The 17,542-nt window shown below is 37.1% G+C and overlaps 1 protein-coding gene across 2 annotated transcripts; it reads right to left on the bottom strand.

Moving 5' to 3' along the window:
- Positions 1-2,938: 2,938 nt before the first annotated feature.
- On the bottom strand, positions 2,939-10,511 carry LOC136203965 (uncharacterized). Of its 2 annotated transcripts, none has more exons than XM_065995174.1 (7): positions 10,018-10,511; positions 7,769-7,911; positions 7,172-7,443; positions 5,644-5,798; positions 4,441-4,718; positions 3,500-3,562; positions 2,939-3,401 (listed from the first exon to the last, which is right to left on the bottom strand). In XM_065995174.1, the coding sequence occupies exons 1-7, from the start codon at positions 10,268-10,270 to the stop codon at positions 3,159-3,161; spliced, it is 1,407 nt and encodes a 468-aa protein (XP_065851246.1). In that variant the 5' UTR covers positions 10,271-10,511; the 3' UTR covers positions 2,939-3,158. The 2 variants fall into 2 exon arrangements, with proteins under 2 accessions (XP_065851246.1, XP_065851253.1); XM_065995181.1 differs by having other exon boundaries at positions 4,441-4,703; positions 10,018-10,510.
- Between the last annotated feature and the right edge of the window lie 7,031 nt (positions 10,512-17,542).

The following is a 17,542-nucleotide window of genomic DNA, read 5'->3' as shown; positions in this document are numbered from 1 at the left end:
GATTGTTACTGAAATTAAGTGATAAAGAACAGGGTCTTAGTACAATTTCAGATACAGTTAGGCCCTGTTCTTTATTACTTAATTTCAGTAACAATCAGTTCAGTTCAGTTCAGTTCAGTTCAGTTCAGTATTCAGTTTCAGTATTCAATAATTTATCATTATTTATTATAATTATTATATATTATTATTATTTATATATAATTTATTATTATTATCATTATTTATTTATAATTTCAGCAATTTATTATAATTATTATAATTTATTATATATTAATTTATCTATTTTCATTATAATTATATTTATATATAATTTATTTTTTTTTGGTAAGAAAGGAAAGGAAAAAAACAAAACCAACAAAAAACCTACACCGGGATCAGTCTAGGAAGGCTGACTCCAATCCTATCCTCTAGGAGAGAAGGCAAAAGAAAAGAAGGAGGAACAGATAGGGTAGAAACACCTAACATTCTCCCATGCCCAGCAGCTGCTAAGCGATCCGCCACGCGGTTTTGCTCCCTAAAAATATGGGAGAAATTAAGATACTCAAAGGCAGGACGAAGCCTCAAAATAGCTTTGATGAGATTCTGGCTCTTCAGACAAACAGTCTGGCTATCTGAAATCCTGTTAATAGCCTCCAGATTATCAGATTCCACCGAGAGCTTTTTAACACCCATGCGAATGGCGAGTTTAATACCTGACAAGATACCCCAGAACTTTTTATGCTTTGTCATTATATATATTATCATTATTTATTATAATTATAATTATTTGGTGCAACTTATTTGCAAATTTTGCGAAAAGTAAATAAATATTATATTAATACGTTTACATTACAATGCTCTAAAAAATTAACTGGCTCAACTACCTTAATATCTCAAATAGTGCAATTTTATCCCTAATATTAGAAGCCAATAGCAATTTTACCCTTAACATTGATAAATTGAGTCAAGATTTTGTATTCATATGAAAATTCATATTTAGACGTTAGGAGTAAAATAACCCCGGACCCAAAACGTTAAAGGTATTTTTGTACCTTAATACTTAATTGTAATAAAAAGTTAAGAGTGTGTATTCATATAAAAATTTGTATTTAATTTCATAGGCTTTAAATTATATATAAATTTGTGTTTGTATGTAATTTATATTTTTAATTTAAATTAGACTCATTTTTATTTAATGTCATAGGATTTTATCGAGCCTAGATTTTATTTGATATTTAATTTAGTTTAATCTTTAATAATATGTTTATTTATTATTGATATTATTTTTTTTGGTAGAAATATTATTATTATTATTATTATTATAAGCTTATTAATGTCCAATATTATCATTAAATTATTTTAAAGTCTAATATCATCATTATTGTTACGTTCGATTAAATTCGGTTAAGTTCGGTATCATTCAGTTAAGTTTAGTAGCATTCAGTTAAATTCAGCTCAGTTCAGTATTCAGTATCATTCAGTTCAGTTCAGTAGCATTCAGTTCAGTTCAGTTCAGTTCAGTTCAGTTCAGTTTTTTTCAGTAATAAAGAACAGAGCCTTAGTACAGCTTTATCACAATACAGTTGGTATAACAAATCCTAACGAATTTTGTTGAACTTTGTTACTAAGGTGCTGTTTGATAAAACTGAAAATTAAGTGCTGAAAAAATAAGTACTGAATTTTAAGTGCTGAATATTTTAAGTGCTGAAAATATTGAGTGATATAATTATTATAAAAATATTAGTTGATAATGTTTAACTTAAAATGTTAAGTCAAATATTTTGACTTACCAAAATAAGTGCTTTTTAACTTAATTTATTAATTTAAGTGGTGGAAAAATAATTGTTATCAAACGCACTTAAAATAAATAAGTGCTTAATATTTTAATTTAAGCCATTAAATGGCTTATCAAACAAGGCCTAACTATTTATTCTCTCTCATACGAGAGCCTTAGGAAAATAACCGAATGTAAACAAAATACAAGTAATAATTGTTTACATTCCTTATGGCTGTTCTGGTTATTTTCCTAAGGCTCTCGCATGAGCTAGAGTAAATAGTTAGTAACAAAGTTCAACAAAATTCGTTAGGATTTTAGACTGTTATACCAACTATATTGTGATAAAGCTGTATCTGAAATTGTACTAACAATGAACTCATTTCTATCTTCTTCTCCTTAAATTCTTCTCTTCCTCTCTCTTATTCTTTATCTATCTCCCTCATATTTCTGAAATTCTAATATTAGAACTTCATGTTCAATACCTATCTATTTAAAATCCAACTTTTAAACTACATCATTTTTTAAAAATTGTACAAACTATAAAATCCCTTTGAACAACACTTAAAGGCCCCAGTTTGAATGTCTATGCTAGAAGCTGCTCATGAAAATAATATAGAAGTTGAAGGTAAGGGGTATGATATGGTTTTATAACAGAGTTTTCAGCTTACTGATTATAATCCTTGAATGGTATTCGGATGGCATTGCTTTTATTAAAGTCCGATCAATATTATCCTTCTTATACATTGTCACCTTACCGGTTCCCTTGCCTGTTCAAAAATATGTCAATGTAATTCAAAACACATTGTTTGTCTGGTAATTCCGTTTAATGTTTAAAGTATTGACAGTTGATTAAGAAGTTTGAGCTCATTCTGTTAATTTCAGTTTGAATAACAGGAATATGGGGGAATTATCAAGCTCAGGGATCCAAATAAACTAGATTGTTACTTTATTTTAACTGTAAACTGTAAATAGGAAGCACTTTTACACGAGGAATTCAACAAAAAAAAAAAAAACGAGGCTATATTTCAGATAATGAAAATAAATACTAGCAGTCAGAAGGCACTAATTGCGATTTGTTTGCCAAAGCTTCACTAAATCTGATTCTGAGCCTGGGATTCACCATCTTTTAACAATAGAATTCTTTCTTTAACTATGCATCCTGTAAAGCCAAGCACATCTATCTTCCAGGTTATGTATGATATGATAAATTTTACTATCTAACTCAGGTGACTCATCCATCCATGAATATACATAATTTACACCTCTTTTCTAAAACCATATCAAAGATATGGGTGATAAATACAGAAGAATTCTATCATCACAATAGCTTCATCTTATGATCTACCAAACCAAAAACGATTTATATGCTTCTTTCTGTTCCTGCCTGCATCATATATGAATTTTAATGTGGCTTGCGCAACACTTGTTTAAGCACTCCAGCAATTCTGTTTGCCATGTGATGTTCTAAAAACATTTCTTTAACCCTCTCATACCCTCTTTTCCCCATTGTTATCCTCCTCTCAACATGAGTAGCAAGTTTCACTATATTTTTTGCCAGTGGAGTTACGCCTCCTTTTCCGATTGAATGTAACAACCCTGTACTCCCATTCACTACTATTTCTGTAGTACCTCCTGCTGCTGTTCCCTGAAAATAAACCAATCGTTCAACCATTACTAGGTTATTCATCAATATTCAATACCAAAATCAATGTTTTTTAAACCAATAAGTGTCGAAAGCCTTACCAGTACAGGCAACTGAAATGCCATGGCTTCGATGGTTATCCTCCCAAAGCATTCTCCACGTCCCTACATGAATCAACACAAACAAAAGGTTCGTTATCATGTTTATAATTTCAATTCCTCCTTACCAGAGTTACATGAAATATCTAAGCAAACCCACAATAAAGCAATCAAAAGAACAAACAGTTAACCAAATACAAGAAAACTTACGTATACTTTAAAACTATCTGAATGAAGATGCATTAAACTAGTAAAATGCCAATGAAGATGGATCCAGACTTGCAATAATTCAATAATTCAACAAGAAGAAAGTAAGCTTTGGAAAGAACTTAAATAGAGAAAAATGGACTCTGTAACTGACCAATTTATTTTGGAAAAATAATTAACCTTAGTTGAGTATATCTTCATAGTGACGTAGTCAAGCTGGTATATAAGATTGATAAAGCAAACAACTTTACCATACCGTGGAGTACTTAGATCTTCAAGGTGTTTTTGTTGTATGGAACCAACACATTGCCGGTTCCATTTTGTGGCAAAAGTCCATTTTTATTAAAGTGCATGTTAATACTGCACCTTTCTAACATAAATAATGAAAGAGAGAACTTGTCTAGCAAGCCAAATCATCTATATGAATCTCAAAACTGTTCGACGAGAATCAAAACTACTTCCAATACAGATCCAAATCCAACCACACCCACGAACTGTCAAAAGCCGAAACCATAAAATATGTATAGTTTTCCGTATAAAACTTTATCTACTCTAGCTTCTAATTGAGATTATCTATAAGCAAACATGAAAACAAGAAATGTTTCAACAATTAATCCAGAATACATAGAAGAAATAGGCATAAGGAACATAAAGGAGGACAAGAAAAAGTAGTTGACCATAATGTCCAGCAAAAAAATACAGATATTATTAAAAGGAATACTACAAGCATCAATTACCTGTGAATTCTGAACAAGGACATCAATTGCAGCCAGATAAGGAGCCACAGCCAGAGTTTTATTTACAAAGTGAACTCGACCTTGAATTTTTTTCTGCGCCACATAGTTGCGTAATTCTGTCTCAAACTTAGTCTGTGCAGTAATATCACTGCCCACAATTAATGCATGCATTGATGGCACATGGAGCTTCTTCTCTTGGATTAACTGCAAGCTCTCATAAAAGGAACGTAAAAATAGATCCTGGCCTTTTCCACGAGATACACCTGCAATGTATGTTACTGTTGAGAACACTCAACCAACAGGCAACAATAACCAGAAAATAAAGAAATAGTAATGCAAAAATAATGAGATGAAAGAAACTTAATTGATAGTATAGAATGATGATGAAAGAAACAACATTGATGGCAGTAGCAAAGGATATTCACAGGGAAACTTCCCTCTCTAAGCTAAAGATAAGAGCCAAAATGGAGAGATCTTTCTACTCCCCTCACACCCAGCACAAAACTCGCCTATAACCTCTAGAACATTCTCCGCAAAAGGTAGAAAGTAACTCTTGCAGCTCATTCCTCTTCTCCCTAAATACCCTTGGGCTTCCTATAATAGACCTTAGGCCAAGGGTTTAGTGAGCCAAGCTAGGCCTATTCTATCAGTTACTCAAGTTAATGTGGAAAGGTACAGTGAAATAAGTATACATGGTTTGAACATTTAGAATCAGAATCTGGAGACAACAACAACAATAATAATATTAAAGATTGCTAGATTATGATTATAAAGGCTAGAAAAAAATATTGAACAACAATGTTTAGCACCTTAGCAAAAATGTTCAAACCATGCTTATGGCTTTTACTTCAATTTATTTTCTTTGTAAATTATCATGCAATTGAATGTGTAACTGTTCGGTATTTATTTCATTATGTGGATGATTGTTATCTAATTTTGCAATCCTTAGATTGTACTTCAATGTGAAAGAATAAAAAGGGTAGTTTTTATTTTCATCGTCCTGTAACTGGATTTCAGTCGAGGGCCATAACAATCTTCTTCACTCAAGCAAGACAGCTGCATCATTAGCATAAAAACCATAGTATACAGAAGTCCAAGTTACTCATTCTGAAAGAAGCGTGTGTGCAGGCGAGTGTGCATGCATGTGTGTGTGTGTGTACATATATATAGAACAAAATTATCTCAATAGTAGGAAAAACATACTGTTGATTATGGCAAAGAGTAAATCCTCTTCCCGCACTCCAAGGGACTCCCGGATATGCTCACGCAAAACCCTTTTTGCCACACTATCTTCAGCAACCTCCATGAGTTCCTTGCTATTTCCAAGGTGAACAACGTAGGTCTCAGGCATTTTAATCCTGAAGGGAAAGGATAAAAATTACCCATATGGAAAAAATACACTACAAAAAAACCAGAAAAAAAAAAAGAATCCCCGTTAGAAAAAGAGTTTGTCAATCTCAAATTTGCATTGACAGCAATGTCAATAAATGCTGAGAAAGAATGCAACTTTGTGAGAAAGTAAGGACCAAACTGTAGATGCTCAATATAACCCTGCCCTTATACAAAGAACCAAACTGTGTCCACAGAAAGGCAAACATGTTAAACCAGTCTATGGATATTCTTGCCACAGTTATGAGAAGCTAAATGATTTAACGCTGCTGTTCAAAAAGAATTACCACTTACTTGCTCTCAAACTCCCTTCTCTATCAGAAGCTAGTTTCCTACAACCCATATCCCACCTCACTCCCATCCCCAAAACTCTTACTTTTCCTCCAACGACATGACATGGCCACCATACGTCCTATCCAAAGTCAAGTTTCTGCTATCCAAATCTACCCGTCAACTTCCCCTCTCATTTACCTCCTCATCTCTTTCACCATGGCACATTTGCGACCAGTACAATGTCTATAACTCAAATTGCTATCACCATATCTCCTCTCGATTATACCAAAGTTCAAGAAAATAAAGATAAGATGCATGACTAGAAGTATTAAATATGTGGACAAGTTCAAGAGAAACTCCAAACCTTACACTTGCTCACTACAAGTTAAGGAACTGTTGGTAACAGTATCTTATGGGGGGCAAAAGAGATAAAAACTAAGAAAAGAAACTCATATGAGCTACTCATTTTTTCTTTTTCCCTTTTCCATTTAGTCGTAATCTGTTGCTTACTTAATGACAGTATATTAGGTTAATGATACTTGCATTTTTGTGCTTAAATAGAAGTGGTTGCATTTCTAATCCCTCCATTTGATTTGAAGTAGACTGAAACTGAACCTTTTCCGGTTTTGGCAACAAGAACAAAATGGCATCAAATACATCCCTATGTTTTCCTAAATAGCACTGTGAGACTAGTTAATTGCATGCTTCCAAGCTTGATCATTCAAGCAATCGGGACAGAGGAATCCTGGTGGCAACAAGCACACGTGTACCATCACTGCCTCAACAAACATAGGTATATAAGTTTGCTTCTTCTTATAGCGATTGAAATGAATATGTAACAACCTACATGCATAAGGAAGTTATCAATAGTGCCTCGGCTTGGCAACATTTCTTTCCATTCACTATTACAGGCAATTCAAATAATTAATAGACCTTCAAATTTAAGAATTACTAAGCCAAGTAAATCCTATAGCATAGTTGTGGAGGTATTCAAATTATATACCATGACAAAGAAAAAACTGCTCATATGTACACTTGCATTGCATGTATGAGCATACTAAAAGTCTACCTTAAACGCTCCTGCGTCCTGTTTTTCCAATATTCTTCCGTCACATGTGAATCAATCATAGCACCAGCAACCAGAGGAAGGTGTTTGACATAGTCCAATTTGAAATAATGCCCTCGCATTTCATGAATCCACCACAGAACCTTTGGGAGAACACGAGGAACGTTTTCCTTCAGAACAGAGTCAAGCCACTTCCCAGCAACAGCAGTATTTAAAACAACCATGTCAGCTTTAACAGCTTTTGCTACAGTTTCTTGATCTTTTGCAGGGACTATCTGTACAAGTATACAAAAAGATAATAAGAAAGTTCTAGACCAAAAAAAAAAACTATTCCAAAACTTCATTTACATAGCATGAAATAGATAGCTTAGTAGAGCAAAGTAGGATAAATTGAATACTGTATCTAGTGGAGGAAAAAAAAAATCAATTTAAGATAATAATGCATAAACTGTTAAAGATAGCAAATCAACATAAAGCAGTTAAAAATAAAATGTTCCAGGAAATTCTTTCTCTGATAAGACTATTTGCAACTAAGACTAGAGTTGAAAGCATAATCTTATCTACTAAATATTCACCTATACACAGAATATTCTAGATTACCTGCACTCCTCGGACTAACATCTTTTGCTCTAAACTGTATATCACCTCATCAGTTCCTGAAGGTTTCTGGATGGTAATCCAATAAACTTCAGAACCGACACTTCTTAATAGAAAAGCCAACTCCATCAGCAACAATGGTCCACCTAATAAATAAATAAAATAGGATCTAGTCAAATAAATTTAGGAGAACTATGAAAGCAATTTTATGAGAGAAAAGGAACGGGAAAGGGAAGACAAGAATCGGTCAAGCAACCAATATGCTTCATCACATGCACCACCAAGTACATATTTGGTTTTAAGACATTCCCAATGTTGAGATAGATAGCAAAGACAACCATCAAAAAGTTGAACATATAGTACTTCCATTATAAAAGAACATAAACCATGCAACAAAATAAATAATAGAATCCTACTTTGTTGATATGACTTTTACGTAGTTACAAGTTCGATATCGAAGTCTGACAGGTTGCGACATAAAACTCGACACGTAAAAAGTGCTACAAGGACCAATTATGGCAGGTTCTCCTTCTAAACCTGTAATAAAATTTTAAACATATGCTTCCTACCATTCCTCACAATACGACAAAAGAATCTTCACATAGATGCCAAATCTTCGCAGGTTTTTACCTCAACTCTAGGAAGCACCACCACTCCTAGAAGGTTAAGTACGAGTGTGATCACTCCGGCACTCTGGCTACACACGGGGACATGCACTCGACACTCCAAAATAAGTGTTCCCTTTTTTAATAATTTAAAAAAAAAAGAGGGGTTGATATATAAAAAAATAAAATAAAAACCTAATAAAAAGAAAATCAAGATCTAAAGAAAAGAATATGGCAACCGCCCCTTGTTTGGTAGTTTAAATAGTTTGAAGTATTAAATGTTTCTTTTTGATGAATTAATGACTTATTATGGATGTTGCTTATAGTTTATATATATATATAAATTTGGGGTGTCCCCGCCGTATCGTGTCTCGCCTTTTTTTAAAAATGCCATTTTCCACACCCGCACCTGCACCTGTATGAGTACCCCTTTCGGTGCTTTCTAGCCTCAACTGTAATAACTACCAAGAATTAAGCGCATCATACCACTTTAGGCATGCTTTTCTTTTTCGAAATAAACAAAAGATTTAGTTATTCGCACATGTCAGGTTATTCATTACGCGCACTTAACTTGAAAAGGATAATTTGACTGCCAAACGAAATATTTCAAAACCACATGTGCAACCTTAAGGCTGACTTTTAGAAGATTACTCTCGTGTATGACAGTACAAAGTCAATCTACTTGGCAAAAATCAAACAACAATGTACTTCCAAATGCTATTTTAGTAATGGTACGCTTATTTGTCAATCACATGACAAATCACCATATTAAGTGTTTGAAAATTCAACTCAAACAATTTCAGATTGATGAGTAATTCAAAATATAACCCTTGTCAAAAAAGATATCTCTTCAATAAATTAAGATTATGGATTTACTTTCTTTAAGAAAGCTGGTCTTTTCCACTTATAACAGTATGGGTTCACAAACATAAGTGGAAATTTTGGTACTGCACGAGCATTTTCCTATTTCACAGATTCCTAATACTTTTAGAAATGGAGCTCATCCTAAATGGAAAATACTATGAAAGGCAATTATTTTTCTTCCCAGATTGCACGAACAATAGGGAGATAACACGTGTTCCTCATATAGCTAGTACTTCCTTCCCAGCCTTTTCAGTTTAATCTTCCCTACATCAAACTAAATATAACAGGGAAAAATCTGCAAGCTGAAACTGCTGATTATGATTTGCTTCAAAACCAAGCATTTCTGTTATAATTCCACATGAAAGCTCATTCATCTACAAACAAGCACACACATTTGTTACGTGTTCAATGTTGGAATATGATAAACTTGAACGACCATTGAAGAGCATACATACATATACGTATTCACAAGGATACACCCAGGCTATAATGCCAGGCTGTGAGCTGTAATCACCTCCATATTTACAACTCCCATGTATAAATACTCCATTGAAAGAGGAAACAAGTTAACGAGCATACTTGAATAATCAGTTTTTTTTCATCAATTTTCTTTTTCAGTGGAATCCTATACGCATACGCTAAAATTAAAAATCCAAGAAACCGTCTATAATGAGGCCAAGCGAAATAAGAAAATTAGATTAAAATCCAAGTAATATTCAATGAAACAACAAAAATGAAACTCTAAAACACCGCCAGTGCATCGAAGAGAAAAGAAAGGAATACCAGACAACGATAGCTCATGAGAGACCAAGAGAACAAGCTTGGACTTCATGAAACTGAGAGGATTTGGAGGAGGCTTGATAGGCGAAGCATTGGCCGGGTGAAGCTGTTTCTGTGAAACTTCAAAGCGACGATCGCAAGAATCGAAAGCAGCTTTGATTAAGAAAGCAATGAGAGTTGAAATAGAGAGCAAAATTAGAAGAGCTAATAGGCAACGTTTCTGCAAAGGGAGCCAAGGCACAGGGTGTTTCGCCATTTATTCGTATTCTGCTTCTACAAATTCTAGGGTTGGAAAGCTTAGGATGAAGCAAATTCAGCATTTTAGGGTTTGAATCAGAGAGATAGAGCTATGGTTTCTGTACATTTGGATTCTGTCAGCGGACACTTGGAGAGAGGTTTAAGGTTTCGTTTTGGGATTTTGCAATTTCACTGTGTCTGTTTCTCTGTCAGTGTTTGATTTTGGTTTTTGGATTATGGATCAACTGCTCCATTAATTTCTAACAGCTCACTTAAACTGTCTTTTTTATTTTTTTTATTTATTTTTCTTAGAATAATTTTTAGTCAAACAATCACAATTTTTATTATGAATCAAGATAATTATAGGAAAACTTTTGAAATTACATTCTACTATGATTTGGAATAATTTAATAAAACAATTGAAATTCGCCTATGCCTGAACTTCAGGTTGATAATATGTGAAAACCATTAGTTATTTTGGTTCAAGATAAATAATTTATTAATAACTCTTTAACTTTTTACTTATTACACTATGAAATTTTCCTATTCGGTAAAAACCTATTATAACATTTCTAAGTTTTGTCACATTAGCAATTTATCCTTTATTTGGATGAGGTAGATTTTAGGTAATCTAAGATATTCCTACCATATCAAACATGCAAATTAGTTGAAAACCGCTAGAAAATCAAATTAATTTGAAAACTACTTCATACCACCATGAAATCTAATCTAATGGTGTTTATTCTGGTTGCATCCGTCATTTATGAAGCAAATGTTTCTATTGTTATTGTTGTACCATTTGAATAGTAGAGATAGAAACAAAAACAAAAAAGAGATAGGGTGAATAAATGCTTCAATTATGATGATCTCACCCATTGGGCTGATAAATGCAAATGTCCAAAGGGTTATGCTACACATAACTTTCGTCCTGATCGTTAAGCTCATCTTGCATAGTAGCAATCTCAGAATCTGTTTACTGGACCTCCTCAGCCTTGGTATACTGACAGTAGTGCTATAAATCACATGACGACAAATCCAGCTCAACTTCAGCACATGTACCTTTATCCGGATTATAACATTGTTCAGTTCAGTAATGGTAAAGGTTTAACAATTTCTCATTTTGAACATTCAAAAATTAATAGTCTTCAAATTAATGATGCTCTACTTGTTCCTAAACTTACTAAATCTCTATTATCTGTTCAAAAATTCTCTCATGATAATTCTTATTTGTTTGAAGTCTGGTCTAACCATTTTCTTGTAAAGGATCAAACAACTGTAGAAATCATGTTACGCGATTCGGGTAAAGATGGGCTTTATGTGATCCAACTATCCTGAAAAGAAGTGCTTGTGGGAGAGAATGTGCCTTTTGAAAGGTGGCATGTGTAAATGGGTGAGTTTGGCAATAGGCAAGCTCAACCCCAAGTATTGACAAAGCTACGAGAAGGCTTCGGTATGGAGTGGCGAATGGGGCATATCAATGTACACTGATGGAAGAGGCAGAGTTGGTATAAGGAACACTATAGGGGACAAGGACTACCTTGGCGTTGGATCTCCGCCACCCCTTGGGTCAGTAGTCGGAACCGGCTTAAGCGATCCACCCTCGTCCACTAAGAACGGGAGAGTCGGACATAGTCCTTCGTGAAGGGAGGCATATGTCTCCATAGAGGGGAACTCTATGGACACTATGGGCGGACTGAGCCTACAGTGCGTGCTCATTCTAGGGCGAGGCTTAACCACAGGAAGACCCCTCGGGACAGAATACCGATAAATGCATTGACATGACCCTTCAGTGGGAGTTGGTTGGCCGAGACTTGGGGAATATCGACGTGCCACACGGGGTTTTAGCCTGGCTTAGACTTGACCTCGTGACAACATGCACGCCTTGGTCATTGTCAGACTCAGAATGTCAGCACAATTATTAAAAAAAACAATGTATCTTATTCAGCACCAGTTAGTAGTTGTTCTTTAGGTCCTTTAGGAAAAATAGCTAGATCATCTTTACCTTCTGTATGTTGTTCTAGTTTTTTTGTTTTTGAAAGCTTACATTTGGATGTTTGCGGCCTAGCTACGGGTTTATCCTGTCTTGGTCACTGTTATTTCTTAATTATTATTGATGAATTTACTCGTTTTGGATGGGTGTTTTGTTTAAAAAATAAAAGTGATGTTGCTTCCACTTTTCATGATTTCTATGCCATGATTTGTAATTAGTATAGTGCTAGAGTTAAGCACTTTTATTCTAATCTTGGGGGTGAATTTTAAAAATTACAACCCTTCTTTAGGAGCCATGGCATCGTGCATAAAATTATGTGCCCTCACACTCATGTTCAAAATGGCATTGCGGAAAAAATATTAGGCACTTAGTTGATATATGCATTACCTTATTAGCTAATGCTTCTTTACCATTGAAATTATGGAACTTATGATATGCTTCACAGTATGCAATTAGGCAATCGTCTACCCACAAAAGTTTTCAAAAATAAATCATCATGCCTCATTTTCTATAAGAAACAACCCGATTATTCATCATTGCGTATCTTTAGAAGTGGAATTTATCCTCTGCTTCGACCATATAATCAGCATAAATTTGATTTTTGATCCAAGTTGTGTGTTTATATGGGTCCTTTTGCCAATCATTTTGGGGGTCGTTGTCTTGATTTTACTACTGGTCGAGTCTATATCTACAAGTTTGTTCAATATAGTGAAGATGTGTTTCCAACCTCCTTGTCTGCTTCCTCAACATCATCTCTCAGCATCCCGTTGGAAAGCACATCTTGTCAACTACCATCTTTGTTCGGCTCATATCTAGGTAATTCCTCAATTCCTAATCTAGCCCATTCTCATTCTTCTTCTTCAAACCCTATTACACATGTGGTTTCCACCTTGGGTTCTGCCATTCTTGACACCCACTCCGATTCTGATATCACAGACACTGACCTTCTGGTTCTGATCCAGTCATCATCTCCTAATTTGTCATCTATGCTATCACCAACTATGACCAACACTGGCTCTGATCACACGACTGCCACTCCTACGAATTCCTCAAACTTGACATCATCGACTACCTTTGATTCCTCTGCTGCACCTGAACTGAATACTTCACCTTCACATATGTTGTCTTCCTCTTTGCCTCATATAGTCTAAGATGTTCAGCCTATCGCGCTCCCTTACCTACGGTTATGTAACCCCCTCATTTGGATCACATGATATCTCACACAATATCAGTCATAGACATGTTTTCAATTCTCAATCATATAAACTTCAATCTCATATAAATTTTACATATTATACATAAGAGAAAGCATTTATAATTTACAATACACGTTTAAGTCATTATCCTACACAGAGGATTTACAAAACAAAAGTACATTCACAAGACTCCAAAATGCCTAGATGAGAATGGACTGACACTGCTGGTGTGACCTTAAGCAAGAAGAACTCCACCTAACCTGTAAAATCTGTTGGCAAGGGGTGAGCTGCCTACTCAATAAACATATTACACATATATGTATATACAAGTAATGTAAAGAGCACAAACCAAAATAGGTCATCAGTACCAAGTTAGAATTTATTCATTTAGAGGGTTTTGGGGATGTTACAGGTTAGTTCACTACCTAATCCAACATCTGAACTTTCAGCTACACCAGTTCGTTAGCATAACATGCAGCTTCGTCACTCCACTTTGAACTTTAGAGGGCGCGTTGAGGCTCTTGTTTCCACTCATCCTAGTGGCATTATTCATCCTACATGCTTCAACAAGGCTAACAAACTTTCAGAATGACGCAAGGCAATGTTTGGAGAAATTCAAGCCTCTTTCGATAATGGCACCTGGCACCTGGTTCCTTGTCCTCAACATCGACATGTCATTACTTCTCATTGGATATTTCAAATAAAGAAGAAGTTTTATAGGACAATTGAGAGACATAAGGCTTGCCTTGTGGCACGAGGATTCACTCAACAATAAGGAATCGACTATAAGACGTGCAATCCTATGGTTAAGGCTAACTATCATATCAGTTTTTGCTATTGCTGCAGCTAATGGATGGTTCGTCAATCAATTTGATGGATCAAATGCATTTCTCCATGGAAATTTGTCAGAAACCATATTTATAAAACAACCACAAAGGTTTAAGGATCATGACAAACTAGATCATGTTTGTCTTCTCAAAAACAGTTTATATGGGTTAAAATAGGCTCCACGTGAGTGGTTCACCTATCTTCGGACTTTCTTACTTTCTCTTGGTTTCAAGATGTCGCAAGGTGACTGATAACATTGTGATATTATCCCAAGGACCAAAAGGGATATTCGCCTAAAGAACGCCACGTGGTGGTCGCCTGATACGGGAATTCCGCGGCGTATCGAAGTAAAGAGATCTGACGGGCGGGTCACCCAGGACTCACCAAGAGAGATCCGCGGAAGAACCTGTGAGGCGGATCTCCGTAAGCTCTCAATTCGCCATGGGAACGGCTGGGCCGATCCGGCAATAAAGACCATTAATGAGCTATCAATTAGCTAACCGCAAACCCAAGGGTAACTTGTAACCGCCATTAATGAGGCATTAATGGAGACTTTCTAGTTACTGGAAGTTACAAATTTATGACTATATATAGCCCCCATCTCTGGCTATCAAGGTACACATTCCCTTACCTGTTGTCAATTCAGTTTGCTCTCTTGTTCTACCTTACTGACTTTGGCATCGGAGCTTCCCCCCGTCGAACCCAACGACGCCCCCACAGGGACAGAAGCTGATCGGAATTTCTCCACTAGTCATCAATTGGTGCGGTGAAGGTGGATTCCTTAATCAAATAAAGGGTTTTTCGTTCACTTTAAAAAGACATGGCAAATGGAGAACTGAGCCCCACATCGGGGGTAGAAACACCATTAATAACACCATCGAGCCAACCTGTAACTAGTGCTGCTGAAAGTAGTATGCCCCCGGATGCATTCATCAACATGTGTGCAGAAGCAATAGGAGAGGAGTTTGGCTCTGAGACAGGTAATCGCCTACGGTCATTCATGACCATTCCTCCGTTTTGGAGCATGGCGCCCACATCTACGATATTTTCTTAGCCCCAGATGACTCTAGGACCAAATGCCCTCAATTCTTCATTTCTCCAAGTCCACAATACAGAATCCATGGTAACTTCCACGGCGGCGTTTGGAGAACGACACATCAATCGGGAATTATTCCCTGCTGGCGCAGGAGGAAGTCAAAGGAACGATCAAACTCTTCCTGGCGGATCTGCAAGCCAGGGGATAAATCTAGACGGATCAGATATCCCAAGGCGACCACGGTCGAATCTCTCCTTGGGTGGATCAGAAGGGCGAAAACACAAAAAGCGTAGAAAAGAGAAAAGTAGGCGGTCCGAATCACCTTCGCCCCGAAGACCAAGATCCTCCCGCAAGTGTAGATCACCCCCATCTACTGGACGTAGACAGAGCAAAAGGCCAGTAGAGACACCACGTTCAAATGGGCCACCGCCACCACCACGCCAAGGGAATGAGGGGCACATTCCTTCAGGAGGCCCTGGAGGGGGTAGCGGTCAAGCTCCTCCGGACGGACAGGGTGGAGGAGGTGGCGGTGGAGGAGGAGGCGGACGTGGAAGCGGAGGCGGACGATCACCTTCAGATCCATCTTCTGGATCCAGCTCTTCATCTTCTCCAAGTAGATCTCCACGGAGGGGACGCCCAAGGGCGGGTCCGGAGAATTTTGACGATAGAGTTCGAGCTGCAGTGCTCCGCATGAATGAGGAGAATGCCAGGCATAACCCATTCGCCAATAGAGATTCGCCCTTCACGGCTTGGATCGAGGCAGAGGAAACGGATAGGCATTTTAAAATACCTAATCTCCCTATATACACGGGTGCTAACAACCCAGAGGCCCACGCTAGGAAATATCGAATACTGCTTCGTCTTAACCGTGCAACAGAGCCAGTGCTATGCAAAATGTTTATCACCACGTTAGGAGGTCCCGCTTATGACTGGTTCCAATCTCTACCTCCTGGCTCGATAAACAGTTGGGATCAACTCAGCAGAGAGTTTTGTGCTAAATTCGCCGGCTGTATCCCTCTAGTGGTCAAGTCACGGAAGCTTTTTGAATTAAAATAGAAGGCGAACGAATCCCTTCGAGAGTATGTAAACACTTTCAACAAATTGTGTATACAAATTATTGATGTGGATATCTCCATGGCAGTGGAATCTCTGGTAAAGAACACAACTTGTAAGAGTTTACAGGAAGATCTAATTCGAAAGAAGCCTAGCAGCATGGCAGAATTGATCGAGCACTGCAAGGAATTTATGGAGGTGGATGACATTCGCCGCGAATCACTATCTCCGCCTAGAAAGGATAAAGACGAATCTCGCCACCGAGATAGAGAAAAGGACAAGCACCAAGACTCCTCTCTAGAGGCCGGCGAAGGGGTTCTAAGAACAAATCGACGTTTGTCACGTCCTTTACACCTCTCAATGCCTCTAAGAGCGAAGTGCTCATATGGATAGAGAACAGCCAGCACAAGCGGAGCATTTCATACCCCGAACCAAAAGGGGGGGAGTACACCAACACCGGTAAAAATCCTAAAAATTATTGTAAATATCACAGGAAAAATGGCCATGACACAAATGCATGCTTGGAGTTAGCCCGAGAAATAGAGCGTCTCATTAAAAGAGGCAAATTGGATCGGTTCATCCAAAATGATGGCAAGAAGGGAGAAGGTGATAGATCCAGAGATGACCCGAAGAAGAAAGGAAAAGGGACCATCAATGTCATAGCAGGCGGACCTGGGTACCAACCAGTACTGAAAAAGGCAAGGACCACTGCTCTTGACACGGCATCACTGAATCACCCCTTTGCAGATGTAAGTCCAGAGATCCCTCCTCATGCAGATGCCTTGGTCATTACTATGATGGTGGAAGGCTGGGAGATGAAAAGAGTGATGATAGATACTGGGAGTTCGTGCAATGTCATCACAAGAGGAGCATTCGCCAAACTAATGGTAGACCCGATCCAGGTGGAAACCACCATAGTAGACATCCTGGGAGTGACAGGACACACCATTCGCACGAAGGGTCAAGTAATGTTAGATTATGAGTTAGCGGATGACAAACAAGTTTGGAAAGGCGATCTGGAATTCTCTATCCTGGATGGTCAGTTAGCCTATAATATGATCCTTGGGCGACCTTTTATCTCCGAAGTGGCGGCCCTTATCTCCATACGCCACTTAACTCTTTACATCCCCATGGCCAAGGGAGGTGTAATGATCAGAGGAAGTCAAAAAGTGGCTCAGGAGACGTACT

Source organism: Euphorbia lathyris, chromosome 1, assembly GCF_963576675.1.
Source record: "Euphorbia lathyris chromosome 1, ddEupLath1.1, whole genome shotgun sequence".
Lineage (NCBI taxonomy): Eukaryota > Viridiplantae > Streptophyta > Magnoliopsida > Malpighiales > Euphorbiaceae > Euphorbia > Euphorbia lathyris.
Note: the sequence above shows the minus strand (reverse complement) of the source record. Positions and strands in the feature narration are given on the sequence as shown.